Below are 14,386 nucleotides of genomic sequence, written 5' to 3'. Positions count from 1 at the left end.
ATGCAGTATTCCTAAAACATCCATTCTATCCAAATATTAAAGAGGTGATGAGAGGTAACTACTAACACCTAAGATCTGTTGGAGAACGTCTTAGCATGGACCAGCTAATGTACCGTCAAAGTTCACGGTTAGGTTATAGTAAACTTGTCAGCCATTAAAACACATTTCCAATCCTGAGATTAGTTCTTCCAATGATCCCGCAACGCAACCTTTCTCAACATAGAAATCTGCTGCTGTTACAAGAAGCCTTCACACTTTAAGGTTTGTATATGAAAATGCATACCTTGGCAGTATGCAGAGAAGGGAATGTACTCAATGTCTGACCAATTGATAGCTACAACATTAGTCTAAAGTTCTATGGGAAAGTAGTTACCAGTGAATTTATATAACCCCCAATGTCTAGGAGAGAAAAGGCACATGTACAGTATTTGCCCCACAACTATAAACACATAGAATACCTTTTTTAAATATAGTCCTCATTTTATTAACAGAGGCCAAATAAATTCATCACATTGTATTTACAAAGAAAGGCAATAAATATCTTATAATAGTCATAAAATTATTTTTGCATACATTTTAAAAATTCATAAATGTGTCATGTTGTTAGTAGCATCTCATACAAAACCTGTCAGGTGGTAGACAAATATATAGGCTACTACAGCTGTACCCAGGAGTAGAGGCTGAACTTTGTCGTCACTGGTAAAATGGTCAACATTGTTCTGTAGGGATCACAACTGGTTGCCAGGTCTAGTGATGGCCGCAACCTGTTCCCCGAATCCAAAATAAGCACATTTCTCGTTATATGGTTTTCAGGGTTTAAGAGTTAGGTCTTACAATACGGAGATAGTGGGTGGGTAGGATGAATATATACCTTTCCTAGTACGCATTACAACAATTCAGTGCTCTCGACAATATAACTGGCTTGATTGAACACAATGTTAGAGATGAAGAGTTTTTGGGATGTCTCTTTGAACATGGGTGCTTGGGTGCACCATGAACAACCAGTGATACAATCCACCTTTTGGTTGTAGGCCTATGAAAAGCAGGGTAAATTGGTGGATGCAGATGGTAATAATACCAGATAGCTTGCTCTGTGTCAAAATATATGTATATAAGATAACCTCATATACTTGTACGGCAATGTTTGAGAAGCTGTCCAGTATTCATTAGTCTTTTTCAACCATTCTACCACACTAAGTAAAGTAAGGCAAAAGGTAGGATATTACATTTCCCATTTTAACAGCGTCAGTGTTTCTGTCTCAGTTAACTTCTGAGCCACATCAACTCAGGTTAAACAAAACTACAACCCTGTCTGTCTGATGTCTGGCTAGTCAAAGCATGTTGTGTTCAGCTGAATCATAGGTTGCACACCAACATGTCAAAGAAATCACACAGTGCACAACGTGTTCAGCGCATTCCATCCAGAGTAGGCCACGAGTCAGAAGGTATCAACAGAGGGGGAGTTGAGGGAGAGAGAGGGGGCACTGTCAGATGTTGCACTCAAAGCTACGCAGTTATCTAGGTAAACTGTTTCACCTGCCATTGTTGCCTCTCTCCATTTCGTCTCCATGGCGTCCCGATTCCAGTGGAAAATATGGGATCCATGTTGTCTGGGGTAACACAAACAAAACTGACAGGTATTCCAATCAAATCTAGTGGATGATTTTTATAACATTTATAAACTCATGCTGTCAGAAGGATGCCTTCAGTTTGCAATTCAAAGGAGCAGAAGATGGTGGCAAAAAGGGTCCTTTGTCGTCCTTAGTTTATCCAGTATAAATAAAATAACAGACACGTTATAACAATTACCCAGAAACATCCAACAGTTGGGAGATGTTCAATGTTCCTGAAATATAAAAATAAAACCTCTGATTTTTTTTTCTTTTTTGTCGTCGTTCTTTTTACATAAGTCTTTAAGGGGTTTTAAGGCAACAAGCTTTACATGGCCTTTGAAACAACAGTGCGTGTGTTGTCCATTGGACAATCAGTTTGTTTTGGGGTTGTGTTTTAGGCGGCGTGCCCTTCGTGTCCGCTTAGTTACTGTAGTGAAACGAAACTCTTCCAGTGGGTCCACCTTACCCTTTGGGTGGCGTTTCATGAAATGCACTTCCTGTTGTGTTTGTGTGGTCCGCGATCCTTTTTTGGGCCTCCCCTTCCTGTTGAAGCCCAGGTACCAGCCTTTGTACTTGGCTGACACGAGAGCTGTGTAGTTGTTCTCCAAGAATTCTTCCACGAAGACGCACTCCTGGTTCCTTCCATTGAGCTGCAAAGAAAACAACATGTTAAGACACTTAGCACCTGGTTTCTAACACTCTGAAACAATGACTTCCGCCTTCCACGGCGGCAAAACATCAAGCGAAATCTACTTTACCTACTGCCAAAGAACATTGCTGTATGTCATAGAAGCCAGAAACAGATGGAACTACTACAGTTGCATTTGTGGTATAGCTCTTTTAAGGACACAGAAACGTTACTAGACATTTCACACCTTGAATTTGTAAGTTTAAGCTATGTGAGTGTTTAAAAAGAATAATACTTGTTTTGTGATGTGCACTCCCCTATGTATGTATTTAGACAGCGAAGCAAGACTCAATCAGATCAAGCATTAACCGGCGTTAACCGACACCCCGCATAGCTGTTTTGGCTGTGTCTGAGGTGTAACTGTGTTGGAGCTGTCAAATCTGGGAGCAGCTGCTCTTGATCATCGTCATGGAGCCACACCAGTCCAACATGTTAGAAGTTCAGAACGAGAAAGTGTAGGCTATATAGAAATAATGTGACGCTCAAATTGAAAATCATTCAACAAAATAATTAGGATTTACATCAGCTTAATGGAGGTGTAGAGCACATGTCACAATCCTGTGTTCTAACTTGTAAACAAGGCTGCATGAGATTTCTCTTAAAGAACTACTTCGGGATTTTGGTCAGATGAACTCGTGGATACCATTTTTATGAAATTATAGGTAGTTTCGCGAGCCAATGCTAACTAGCGTAAGCGAAATGACGAAGTCCATAGACTTCCAGCCATTGCTCTAACGCTAGTTAGCATCGGCTTGCGAAACTACCTCTAACTTCCTTCACATTGGACACAGAGACATAAAAATGGTATCCACAAGTTAATCTGACTCTGGGGAAGTAAAGGGCCTCATTTCCAAAATCCTGACGTATCCCTTTAATGCAACTCCATGCAGCCAATGGCAATGTCCGCTTAAGGTATAATGCCAGGAGCCACTTGTAGATTTGGGAGTCCTAAAGCAGTTCGACCTCCGACACCGCCAAAACCACCACGATGCAGATGTTGGGTAAAGCGGATCTGATTTAATAGAGCCCTAAAAGTTTTAGGTTTTATATCAGGGTATTTCTATACGTATTTGATTTACCATTTAGAAATAAAAACACTTTATATATCTAGACCCACCATTTTAAGATGTCATAAGTATTTTGACAAAATTCACTTATAATGTATTAATGTAGTCAAATGTTTAGTATTTGGTCCCATATTCAATGACTACATTACGCTTATGACTCTACAAACTTGTTGGATGCATTTGCAGCTTGTTTTGGTTGTGTTTCAGATGATCTTTTACCCAATAGGAACTGAATGGTGAATAATGTTTCATTTTGGAGTCGCTTTTACTGTGAATAAGAATAGAATGTGTTTCTGAACACTTCTACAATAATGTGGATGCTCCCATGATTATGACCATGAATGAATCATGAATAATGATGAGTGAGAAAGTTACAGATGAACAAAGATCATACCACCCCAAAAATGCTAACCTCCTGTTATTGGTAATGGTGAGAGGTTAGTGTGTCTTGAGGGTATGATCTTTATGCCTCTGTCATTCATCATTATTCAGGATTCATTCAGGATGATCCATAATCATGGTAGCATCCACATTAATGTAGAATTTTTCAGAAACATCTTTTGTTCTTATTTACAATAAAATTACTCCAAAATGACACAAAACATTATTCACCATTCAGGTACTATTGGGTAAAATATAATCCGAAACTGAAACAAACTGCAAATGCATCCAACGAGTTTGTAAAGTCACAAGCCTGAAGTAAACATTGTGTGCTAGGAATATGGGACCAAATACTAAACTTGTGACTACTTCAATACACCATAAGTTAATTTGTCCAAATACTTATGAACAAAAACCTTTTCAAACGGGGGGACTCGATGTATAAAGTGATTTAAATTCTAAATGGTAAAACAGAAAATTATGACAATACCCTCAAATAAAAGGTGACATTCAGTAATGTCCCCTCATATAACACATTTGATCTCAAATCCAAAATGCTGTAGTGTCGGACCAAATGTATAATTCTAGCTTCACTGTCCAAACAAATACAGAGGGGAGTGTACATGCTGCTATTTTACATGGCGCCACCTGGTGAACAAGAGATATAATTGCAATGGCTTTCCTCCTATGTGGGCATTAGACTTCCAAAGCACTGTGATCATTGTGAGGATTGCAGTCTATAATTGACCGATGAAGTGTCAAAAGAAAGGCACGGGTTACTTATCAAAGGGTTTTTATTCAGGGGTACACTGAGTGAGCGCTCTCCATTATGGCTTGTATGTTACGCAAGTGAACATACAGGTAACTGCCAAAATAAAGGAAACACCAACATAAAATGTCTTAATAAAGCATTGGGCCACCACAAGCCAGAACAGCTTCAGTACACCTGGGCATAGATTATACAAGTGTCTGGAACTCTACTGGAGGGATGTGACACTATTCTTCCACAATAAATTCCATCATTTGGTGTGTTGTTGATGGTGGTGGACAACGCTGTCTTAGGCGCCGCTCCAGAATTTCCCGTTAGTGTTCAATTGGGTTGAGATCTGGTGACTGACACGGCCATGGTTTACATTATTATCATGCTCATCAAATCATTCAGTGACCACTCGTCCCCTGTGGATTGGGGCATTGTCATCCTTTGGGGGCATAGCCATGGTAACCAAAATAATGGCCTGCCCAGCATTTTTATACATGACCCGAAGCATGATGGGATGTTAATTGCTTAATTAACTCAGGAACCACACCTGCGTGGAAGCACCTGCTTTCGACATTCTTTATATCCCTCATTTACTCAAGTGTTTCCATTATTTGGGCAGTTATCTGTAGCTTCTTCATACATTGATGTGTATTATTATGAACGTCTGCATGCTGCTAAAAAGGGAACTTAAGCACACATAAAACCATGTTTCTATGCTTAGGTATAGTAATGTTCACACTGGGGTGTCTCTTTAGGTGTTCTCTGTTATTATACCTAGAAAACACAAGAGAATAGAAAAGGCCCAATTGTATTTCATTGGGTTAGATTTTCCTTGTTCTCTGGCAAGAGAGTGACAACCAAGGATATGCTTACCTTTCCAACTATTTTGCCATTCTTGTTCATACAGATGTAATGCCCACTCTCCTTCCCTTTTATTCGAATATGGCTCCCAAAGGTTTCCGTCTCAACAATAAGAAGAGCTAGACGGCGAAAGAGAAACAAAACGTGATAATTATTTTCAAACACTTACTTGCATTGAGTTGATACAGTCCATAAACAGTTTTAACCGATAAAACATTTGTTTGGTCATTTACTATAAACCCCAGAGAGGTAGACACCAATGCAGTATCATCTTCCTGCAGTGATAAAGTTTACACAACAACATATGTGCCAAAACAAAATGGTTACATTTGAAATGATCCATTCTAAACAAGCACACCAGCGGCTTCTTTTGCTCTGTCACAACCTTAACCCCTGTGGGGTCAGCTTTGTTTCTGTTCGCTCCTCGCGGGCAAGAGATCTGCCAAACATTTTGGAGGGGTTACGCTCCCTCAGGATTAGGTTTCAGGTTCTCTTTAGTCTGTACTCACTCAATCAAAAAGTTAAAGATGATCCATCTGTTTAACACACTGGTCTATTCAGTGGCACTCAAGGGAACGGAGGCATGAGGGGGGAGCCAGGAGGTGTGGGGAGGGGCATCTCCAAAATTGTCCCTTTAAACAATCTTGGATGGGAAGGGGAGTGGGAAACTCGTCTGAGAACTGACGTGGAGAGAGAGAGAGGGAAGAAGACATCCCCCTCTCTCAACCAGGGAGAAAAGAGGATAAAATGACAGTGGTGAGATCACAGAAGGCCTGGTTTGAGAAATACAATGGAGCTCCTGAGAGGAGTTGGAGAAGCTGGGACAGAGAGCGCCACAAGTCCCCACTTAGCTGTCCCTCTTCCACCCCTTTCATACTACAAAGGTAAAAAGCTAGCTGTACTGTGATAGCCTGGCTTGAAGTGGTTTTAGTGTAGTGTTGCTCACTGTAGCCAAGCTATAGAAGCCCCACAGCATTTTCAGTGCTGGCTCTCAAACGACTGTGCCGAGGGCGGCCTTGTGCGAGTGCAACTGGAAACTACAGGTGCAACAACTGCCTTTAAAAAACATTTACCAGCACTGACATGGATTTTTACACATTTTTACAAATACCTATGCATTTAGATATAGATATAAGATGCTATCCTAGTAGGACAAATGGTGACATCAATTATGTGGGATTGCATGTGACACGTTATATATACCACATTTGTTGAAGGCAAGCACTCCTGCCTGAGGAGAATTATAACTCCCTCTTATCCGCGTGTATATGTGGGGTAGCTGACCTTGCTGTAGCTGCGGCTCCATTTCTCAGCCGTGCTTTCTGACCCTCCATTGTGCGGTTACTGTTATGACTGAGTGAGGATTAGTGCAGAGATGAGAGAAGAGTGTCTTCCCAAGCCTCCTGTTAAATCAGTGTCAGGGAGTTCACAGGTGCCAGGTACTGGGGCTGAGGGGGCAGGGTTGGCAAGTCTTCATGGGAAACATTGAATCTGCTTCCACTCAAGCTCTAACAAGCAACGAGAGGAAACCTCGCCTCAGCATATCTGTGACTGAACACAGTCGACACAACAGTGAGGTCGACTCGGGCCGGCAACATTACCGCCGACTGACTGTTTGTTGGCAAATCATACATGTGAGTGCAAACAGGCAAGCACTCCCATACAAACGCACCTAGACCACCGTCCAACTTTGAATAGAATATGTGCCATGCCCACAGTTACTGTAGAAACTGTAGTGAATGTAGAAACTGATAGACCCTCTGTAGACCTGGAAACGACTATGCCAGGCATCACGCACAATTACTTCCCATGACAACAATCAGCTGTATTCCCACCTCAGTATGGTCACTGAACAGAACAGTGGAAGGAACACAGCTGAGATTCAATGAATAAAGACAATATATACATCTAGCCACGCTTTATCTGTGGCAGACATGCTTATAGCCTCAAATTCCCACACTATTCATCATCTTAATGGCTTAACCAAGCAATCAGTAAGTATCAGAGTTAGGGTCAAAGTTCACAAGTTAGAAATGTAACTCCAACTCTGACCAGTAGCGGTCCAAAATAGGTCCAATGAATCCTGGTTCACATGGGATAATTCCCACAGTAAAGACCATTGATGAGGGGAACTGGCTCAAGTGTCTGTAAGTGAAGTGCACAGGAATTCTCCCGTACCGTACTTGCCCCCATCGTCTCCGTTGGCGTTGACCTTCTTGCCCAGGATCTGGACGTGCTTGCCCGTGGTGCGGCTGTACAATTGGTAGATGCGAATCTGCTTCCGGCTCAGGTCGTCCGGGTTCCGCGTGTGGTTCTCGATATAGATCCTAAAATCAGCTGAGCTCTGTTGTGATTCCTGGAGGAGAAAGACATGACACAGGTGTTAATGGAGCAGCTTTTACTCGGTACTCTGTCATGAAGCTCTGCTTGGATGTTGCTCTGCTTGGATGTTGTAAGCTGATCTAACTGTGCGGCATTGAGAACACATTCAAAGAAGCAGAAGAGAACAAAAGTGCAACATGGTACGTGCTTCATTATTATTGCATGTCTTTGTATTGAGGCGGCTATTTACTATTTGCCTGGGGCCATATTGAGAAACCAGTATTCCATTTCCACAAGCAAGCAAGCCACTAGCAATTATACACCTGAAGCATCCAGACCTGTTACACTATCATCAAAAATATATCTGCCCTAGGGCCCAGTAAGGCCTATAAATCACAGTGGAGACGTGGTTGCGATGGCGAGAGGCAGCTCTTACCATAAAACACACTAGGAAGGAGCATCTCGTAACATAAACTCCCCTATTCAAATATTTCACGCCGTTAGAATGAATGCAAAGGTCTGTTCTGCACTTACAAGTTGCCTAAGGGCCTACTTTTTTTATTTAAATAGCTGACTTCGACAACACATCCAAATACATGCAGCCTGAGCGCCCTGTCACCCAACCCCATATGTGGATGGGAAGGAAAATGTACACTTTCAAAACCCCTGAAATCTCAATTCACGCCAAGATCCTGTTCCCCAGCTGTATCATGTGGTAATTACATAGTAATGGCCTTTTATGTAGCTTCTCTCAGGTGGCTAATTATATACACATTACATTCTCCAACTCCTTGTTATTTTAACCTCAGCAAATGAATGACATTTAGTGAATGAGTGGGGAAATATGCTCAGGGTAGAACAAATCTTTAATACAAAAGGGGAAAACAAACCACTGATCTGAATACAAATCCCAGTTGTTCGAAGCCACATTATGACTGTTCTCAGTAAAAATTGGTGTCAGCAAACATTAAAGGTACTACATAACACAGTTAGTTTTGGAAGTATATTAATCAAAATATGAAACAATTGTATATCACTTTTTAATATTCAACTAAAAGAAAGTAATTTGCCTCAAGAAAACATGCATCTTAATCAATAAGAAAATCTTATTTAAATATCTTTATCAAACTTCCTTTGAATTGAGTCAATGTTTAGAGGGAAGGAACATTAACAGTTATTATGATACACCTCATAAGTTCATATAATAGAGCATCCGATAGAGCCTCTACAACACTCAAAGAGCATTCAAAACCAATAGAGCATTCAATAGAGCCTCTACAACACTAAAAGAGCATGTAAAACCAATAGAGCATCTAAACAACACTAAAAGAGCATTCCAAATCAATAGAGCATCCATTAGAGCCTCTACAACACCAAAATAACATTTAAAACCAATAGAGCATCTAAATAGAGCATCCAAAACGCTCCACAACCTAGAAGGACATCATCATACTACCCCCCCCCCCCCCCCCCCCCCCCCCCCCCCCCCCCCCCCCCCCCCCCCCACTCCAAAAGCTAACCACCAAGCCAGCATGAACTAAAACATTTGGGGGGGGGGATAACTACTGCTGAGGGATTTGTGCCAAATCTCTCCATCTCTAAACAAACATAAAGGTTTGTTTTGTAGACAGTTGCATTTCACATCGAGGAAAAAAGGCAAGCCTCTGCAGAGGGCTGAGGTTAATGCAATCGACAACATTTTTTATCGAGCCGTCTCCCTTTTCAAAGACGGCCCGAAAATGGATATGGTTGAAACTTCAAAAGTCTGGCACCATCTTCACTGGGAAGCTTAGCCCCCTTGTATCTCAGATACGTTTTACTATCTGCATAACACAGTCTACCTGCCATCAAGGTTGTGCTACATAATTGTATTGGTCTATCTAGAAGGTTTTGTCTTTAGCAAAGCCTCTATGAGACTTCCTTCTGGCCTACATCTTAATTACAGAAGTAATTAGTCATACAAAGCAAGAACTATATCAGAATTTAAACACTAGTATTGTATTACTATCTAGGACAGGGGCGAAATCAGACAGTAACACTAGCATTGTTTGTCCCAATTCCTTTGGAACAATCAGAGCACAAACCCTCACATTACCCAGGTGTGTCTCGTTTTTTATTGGTGTCTTTGTAAAATGTCCCCTTTTATTATGAAATGGGAATGCCAGGTTTTGTAATCATGATCCCTTGACACATTTATTAAGGAACATCTCTGACAGAGATGTTGTGTCTCTGACAGAGATGTGAAATCCAAGAGGTAAAAGGGGGGATTCTACTCTCTGTCTTCATCTATTGCTGCCTCATTGGATGGATGGGCCTCTCCATAAATAATTAGGTTGGCATGATGTTCTGTTTTTTTGAAATCCAAAGTATTTTTTAAGAAGCTTTATTTCATGACATCTTATCACGTCAATCAGAGGGGAAAGGATTGGGTGCATTGTATGTAATTACTTAGCCCTGTATAAATAGAAGCAATATATATATATTTTTTCACATATGCTTTAAATTGGAGACAGGGTGAAAAAGGTGAAACAATTCTAGAAGTTCTCTGTAATCCTGGAGAGGTTTGATTGGCATCACCTCGGTATATGATACTGACTAGACTATAAAACTACCCCAACAACAGAGGCATGGAAGCAGGATGTGGGCTAACCACTGCCTCTCACTGTATCCAGCAATATAACATGGTGGTTTCCTAACTACCCTTTATATCTGACATTAATTTAACCCAAATACATAATGTCAAATGTCTAGATGTTTTACATTCATGTTCATATGTCACATATCATGAACAAACAATAACCAATAGCCTACAAGCATGCCCAAAACGGAAATACATTAATTGTTAATATTAAGCTACAGTTAAGACATTTAATCTAACACCGTGCAGAATGTTACTTTACATAATAATACATCATGTTCATTTTGACTTGAGTATTGCATGAAAGGTAGGCTACAGACAACCAATTTAACAAATCAATCGCATGCGAAAAAGGCGCGCGATTCGTGGAGTTTATATTATTACCGAATAGATCCACGACACTGAAAATGATCAAAATCACAAATGATCCCGATCTAAATGTCTTTAAATTTCTTCCGGCTACATGTCAGTTTTTTCCATGCCTCAACGCTGGTTGCCTGGCTCAATGGTGCGCTGTGCGCTTATCTGATGCACTCGAGGACTCCTCGTTCATTCGAGTAAGGTGCGCAGTAGTGTCGTTTCTTCTACATTACAAACCTATTTCCCTACCATACATGTCATGTTTAAACAAGGGTAGAGTTACTATGCTTGTATTTTTATGAAATGAACAATACAACTTTAATTAGGGTATTGTGTTAATCTTATGTATTTAAAGTCATATTAAAAAGTAATAAGACAAAGCTCAGAAAAAGAACCAGCGCGCCTAACCACAGTATTTTCCAGTTTGCAAGAATCCAATTATATGATAACGATTTGTTCATAATAAATCCAGAATGGGTGCCGCAAAATCACTCACACACACACACACACACACACACACACACGCACACACACACACACACTGTCCAAAAACTGAGCAATCGAATCAACCTACCTGGAGCTGGAAATAGAGGACCAGAAAATGTAAACACCTGGAGAGAGAAGGGGAGGAGGGGGTTACTCACAAGCAATAACATTAAATATAAACACTATAGCCTAAATGGATGACAAGGGTAGTAACTAGCTTTTAGCGACTTCTATTGGTAAGAATGTACGTGTTTTGAGAAACGAAAGGAATAGAAAGATGGAATCCTTACAGGTATATGAACCTCGAAGGCAGAAGAGACATCTTGACTTGCTGAAATACACCTGTTTCCACAGTTTTAAAGCCCCGAGAGAAGTAGAGGATAGACCCGCCAGCGTCTACTACGCGAACAATTCCGGAGGTGCCTTTGAATCCCAGTGTAATGATAAACAACTGGAGTGCAACAATGTCACTGAATGCAACATTAGGTGCTTCCTTGTAAAAAAAAAAATGATCCAGGGGAAAAATATAGCCTATTGTTTCCTGTCCCCCTCCAAATCTCCTCGCTCCGCTCTCACGGGCTGTGTAGACAGTGGTATCTTGCTGGGCGCCGAAATATTCAATTTGCAACCATTGCTTAGTATATTTTCCCTTGTTTAAAAATCCATTGCGCGCACCCTCTTTGCTCCCAAAGGTGCTGCTCCAAAGATCAGATGTATTTCAATTCCGTGCGTACCTGGGGATATCTACACTTTGCATGGATCATGTTAATCTTCCGACTCCACATTGGAAAAAGGGCAAAAGGGGACAAGTGCGTAAAATTGAATAGGAAAATGTAAATTAAAAAAAGTTATGGGGTATACCTCACGTTGTGATAAAACTTCAGTGATATCCAGAGAGTATAAATATTACATCTGAATCAAACCCAGCGGAAGACCTTCGTAGCAGGGGCGATGGTGTAATGCCTGTCAGTAGAGGGTCTGCGGCTAAGGATTTGGGCACAGTGAGGTTTTTTTGTTGGTGGGTGGAAACTTGTCAGCGGTGTGCACCTGATAGGGTAATTTTTGAGAGACCATCAGTTTGGAGAATGTTTTCCTCTAGTCATAAATTATGGTGCTTGGGAGGGAGTTGGTAGGCTACAAGGAGGGACTCACAAATTGATGACTTGTTTTCAACCCTTTAGAAAGTTCTGTATATCCATTTCATTTGGAGCAATTCGATAAGGGATATTTCCTTAAATGCAAGTTTAGGCCTATTTCAAGTTCACAAAAAATGGCCTGGGCTACTTTACATTTTAGTCATTTAGCAGACGCTCTTATCCAGCGCGATTTAGGTGCCTTGCTCATGGGCACATCGAGAGATTTGTCACCTAGTCGGTTCAGTGATTCGAACCAGCGACCTTTTGGTTACTGGCCCAATTCAATCGCTAGCCTACCTGTCACCCCTACTTGGGAGAATAGACCTACTGGATTTAAAAAATATAAAAAATTAATCACATTTTTTATGATTCATAAATCCGTTTTTCCCCCGATATTATTTTCCAATATTATTAATGGCGTAACCATCACTAATTAGTTCATTATATTGATTGATATTAAATATATATCTGCCAATGTTTTGTTGTATTACCTTTGTCTAGAGATGAGAAAGAGTGTTTGAGTCGTATTTTCAGAACACAATTACACTTTTCGGCTTCCCTTGTTTTGTGGTTATATTGGAGACCACGTCGTTTGTGGATTGGGCTTAGCTCTCCCAGACAGCATTGAAATGCAGGTTGTTGTGGAACTCGATTTTTCAATAATGTGCTATAACTTATCCTGCATTTAAATGAAAGAGAGGTGTGAATGTGTTTACGAGGCCCTCTGAACTCGCAGTGGAATGACCCCACATCCCTCCCGCCACTTAGGACCATTGTGTGATTCTCATTTATTGTCCTATTACAACGGGAACTACAGCATTCCATCCTCATTGCGTTTAAAATTTCCCCATAGAGTTAGGGCTATCAATTGAAACTATAGTGGATTGCACTTTGAATAGCTTGTAAGAACAAGGGTGACTCTGTGAATCAGTATAATTCCAAAATAGGCTATTACAACAAATAGTATGCAATTCTATACCTATGTACAATGCATGTGTACTATCAGATTTCAAACTCCAGTAATAAACGATATCCTCCAATGATGGAATTCAAAAACCCCTAATTGCACAAAATATAATAATTTATTATAGGAACCATTAAATAAACACACAATGCCTGCATATCTGATGATTAGATTGACCTGGGGCATCCATTTGGTGTACATCCAAAGTTATAATCAACAAAAGACTATGTTTGAAGCGTTGGCTGGCAGTCCAAAATGAAGCTGGTTGAAAAGTGACTAAAACCACAGGCATAATAAACAATAATTACGAAACTGCACAAAGGAGCCAGCATTGAGTAGTCACTCGTCACCTTTAAAGCACGGGCTTGTGACAATGCCTTGAAAGTATTAAGGAAGAGCTATGGCACAGGGTGAACAGAGCTGTTGATGTGCTCACCTGTGTGACACTTGTGGTTAGCTTCAACAGAAGCTCCTGCACACTGTTTACCTGCAAATTTTCACGGTGGAACCATGTTACAGCAGATATGTATGGCACATGGAGTAACTCTTCCATTCCATCGTTTATTCTAGGAGGTTGGATACATTGACCGTTGACTCTAATCAGTCACATTAAGCCACACAAACTACGACTTATGTCAGATTTATTCTTGGAAAGTCCATTTAGCATTTACACAAAGGGGCTATGAAGTTTGGTCAGAATTGTGACTAACCATCGAGAATTGTATTGGTTGGAAGGTTGGGCCTGCTGGTTGACAATGACTAGAGTTGAGCTTTATGAATGGGGAGCTGTCTCAATCCCTCTGAGGAGGGGGAGATGGGCAGTCAAGCCAGCAACTCAAGAGTTAGGATTAGGTTACCCACAGCTACTGAACTGACTGAGTGAAGAAAAGAACAAGCAGGTAAGCTTAAGGTCTTGGTTTAAAACCCACAGCCGCGAATGAGAATTTGCTACAAAAAGCATTGCGGCTTTCCACCATCACCACTACCAGTAGATGTTTCTGAGACTGTGTCCAGACGGTCATCAGGAATGTGGAGAATATCTCATTGACGGTAGGAAAAAAAGGTGGGGTGGAAAAAGCTATCCGAGGGCGGTGAGCCAGGGGTTCAAAG

The 14,386-nt window shown here is 40.8% G+C and overlaps 1 protein-coding gene across 1 annotated transcript; it reads right to left on the bottom strand.

The window, feature by feature from the left end:
* Positions 1 to 523: 523 nt before the first annotated feature.
* On the bottom strand, positions 524 to 12,127 carry LOC139365997 (fibroblast growth factor 24). The gene is made up of 5 exons (XM_071103069.1): positions 11,467 to 12,127; positions 11,265 to 11,301; positions 7,549 to 7,726; positions 5,383 to 5,489; positions 524 to 2,263 (listed from the first exon to the last, which is right to left on the bottom strand). Exons 1-5 carry the CDS (start codon positions 11,496 to 11,498, stop codon positions 1,985 to 1,987), a joined length of 633 nt encoding a protein of 210 aa, XP_070959170.1. The 5' UTR covers positions 11,499 to 12,127; the 3' UTR covers positions 524 to 1,984.
* Between the last annotated feature and the right edge of the window lie 2,259 nt (positions 12,128 to 14,386).

The sequence above is a fragment of the Oncorhynchus clarkii genome, chromosome 14 (genome assembly GCF_045791955.1).
Source record: "Oncorhynchus clarkii lewisi isolate Uvic-CL-2024 chromosome 14, UVic_Ocla_1.0, whole genome shotgun sequence".
Classification (NCBI taxonomy): domain Eukaryota; kingdom Metazoa; phylum Chordata; class Actinopteri; order Salmoniformes; family Salmonidae; genus Oncorhynchus; species Oncorhynchus clarkii.
The sequence above is the reverse complement of the archived record's forward strand: the minus strand, read 5'-3'. Positions and strand labels throughout refer to the sequence as shown.

Bases quoted from the DNA above. Each gene is read 5' to 3' on its own strand.
- LOC139365997 (XM_071103069.1), bottom strand. From the start codon at position 11,498: ATGTCTCTTCTGCCTTCGAGGTTCATATACCT. The intron at 7,727-11,264 runs GTAGGTTGATTC...TTTCTCCTCCAG, and splicing joins TCCTCTATTTCCAGCTCCAG to GAATCACAACAGAGCTCAGC. The intron at 2,264-5,382 runs GTAAGCATATCC...TTTTCTTTGCAG, and splicing joins ATGGCAAAATAGTTGGAAAG to CTCAATGGAAGGAACCAGGA.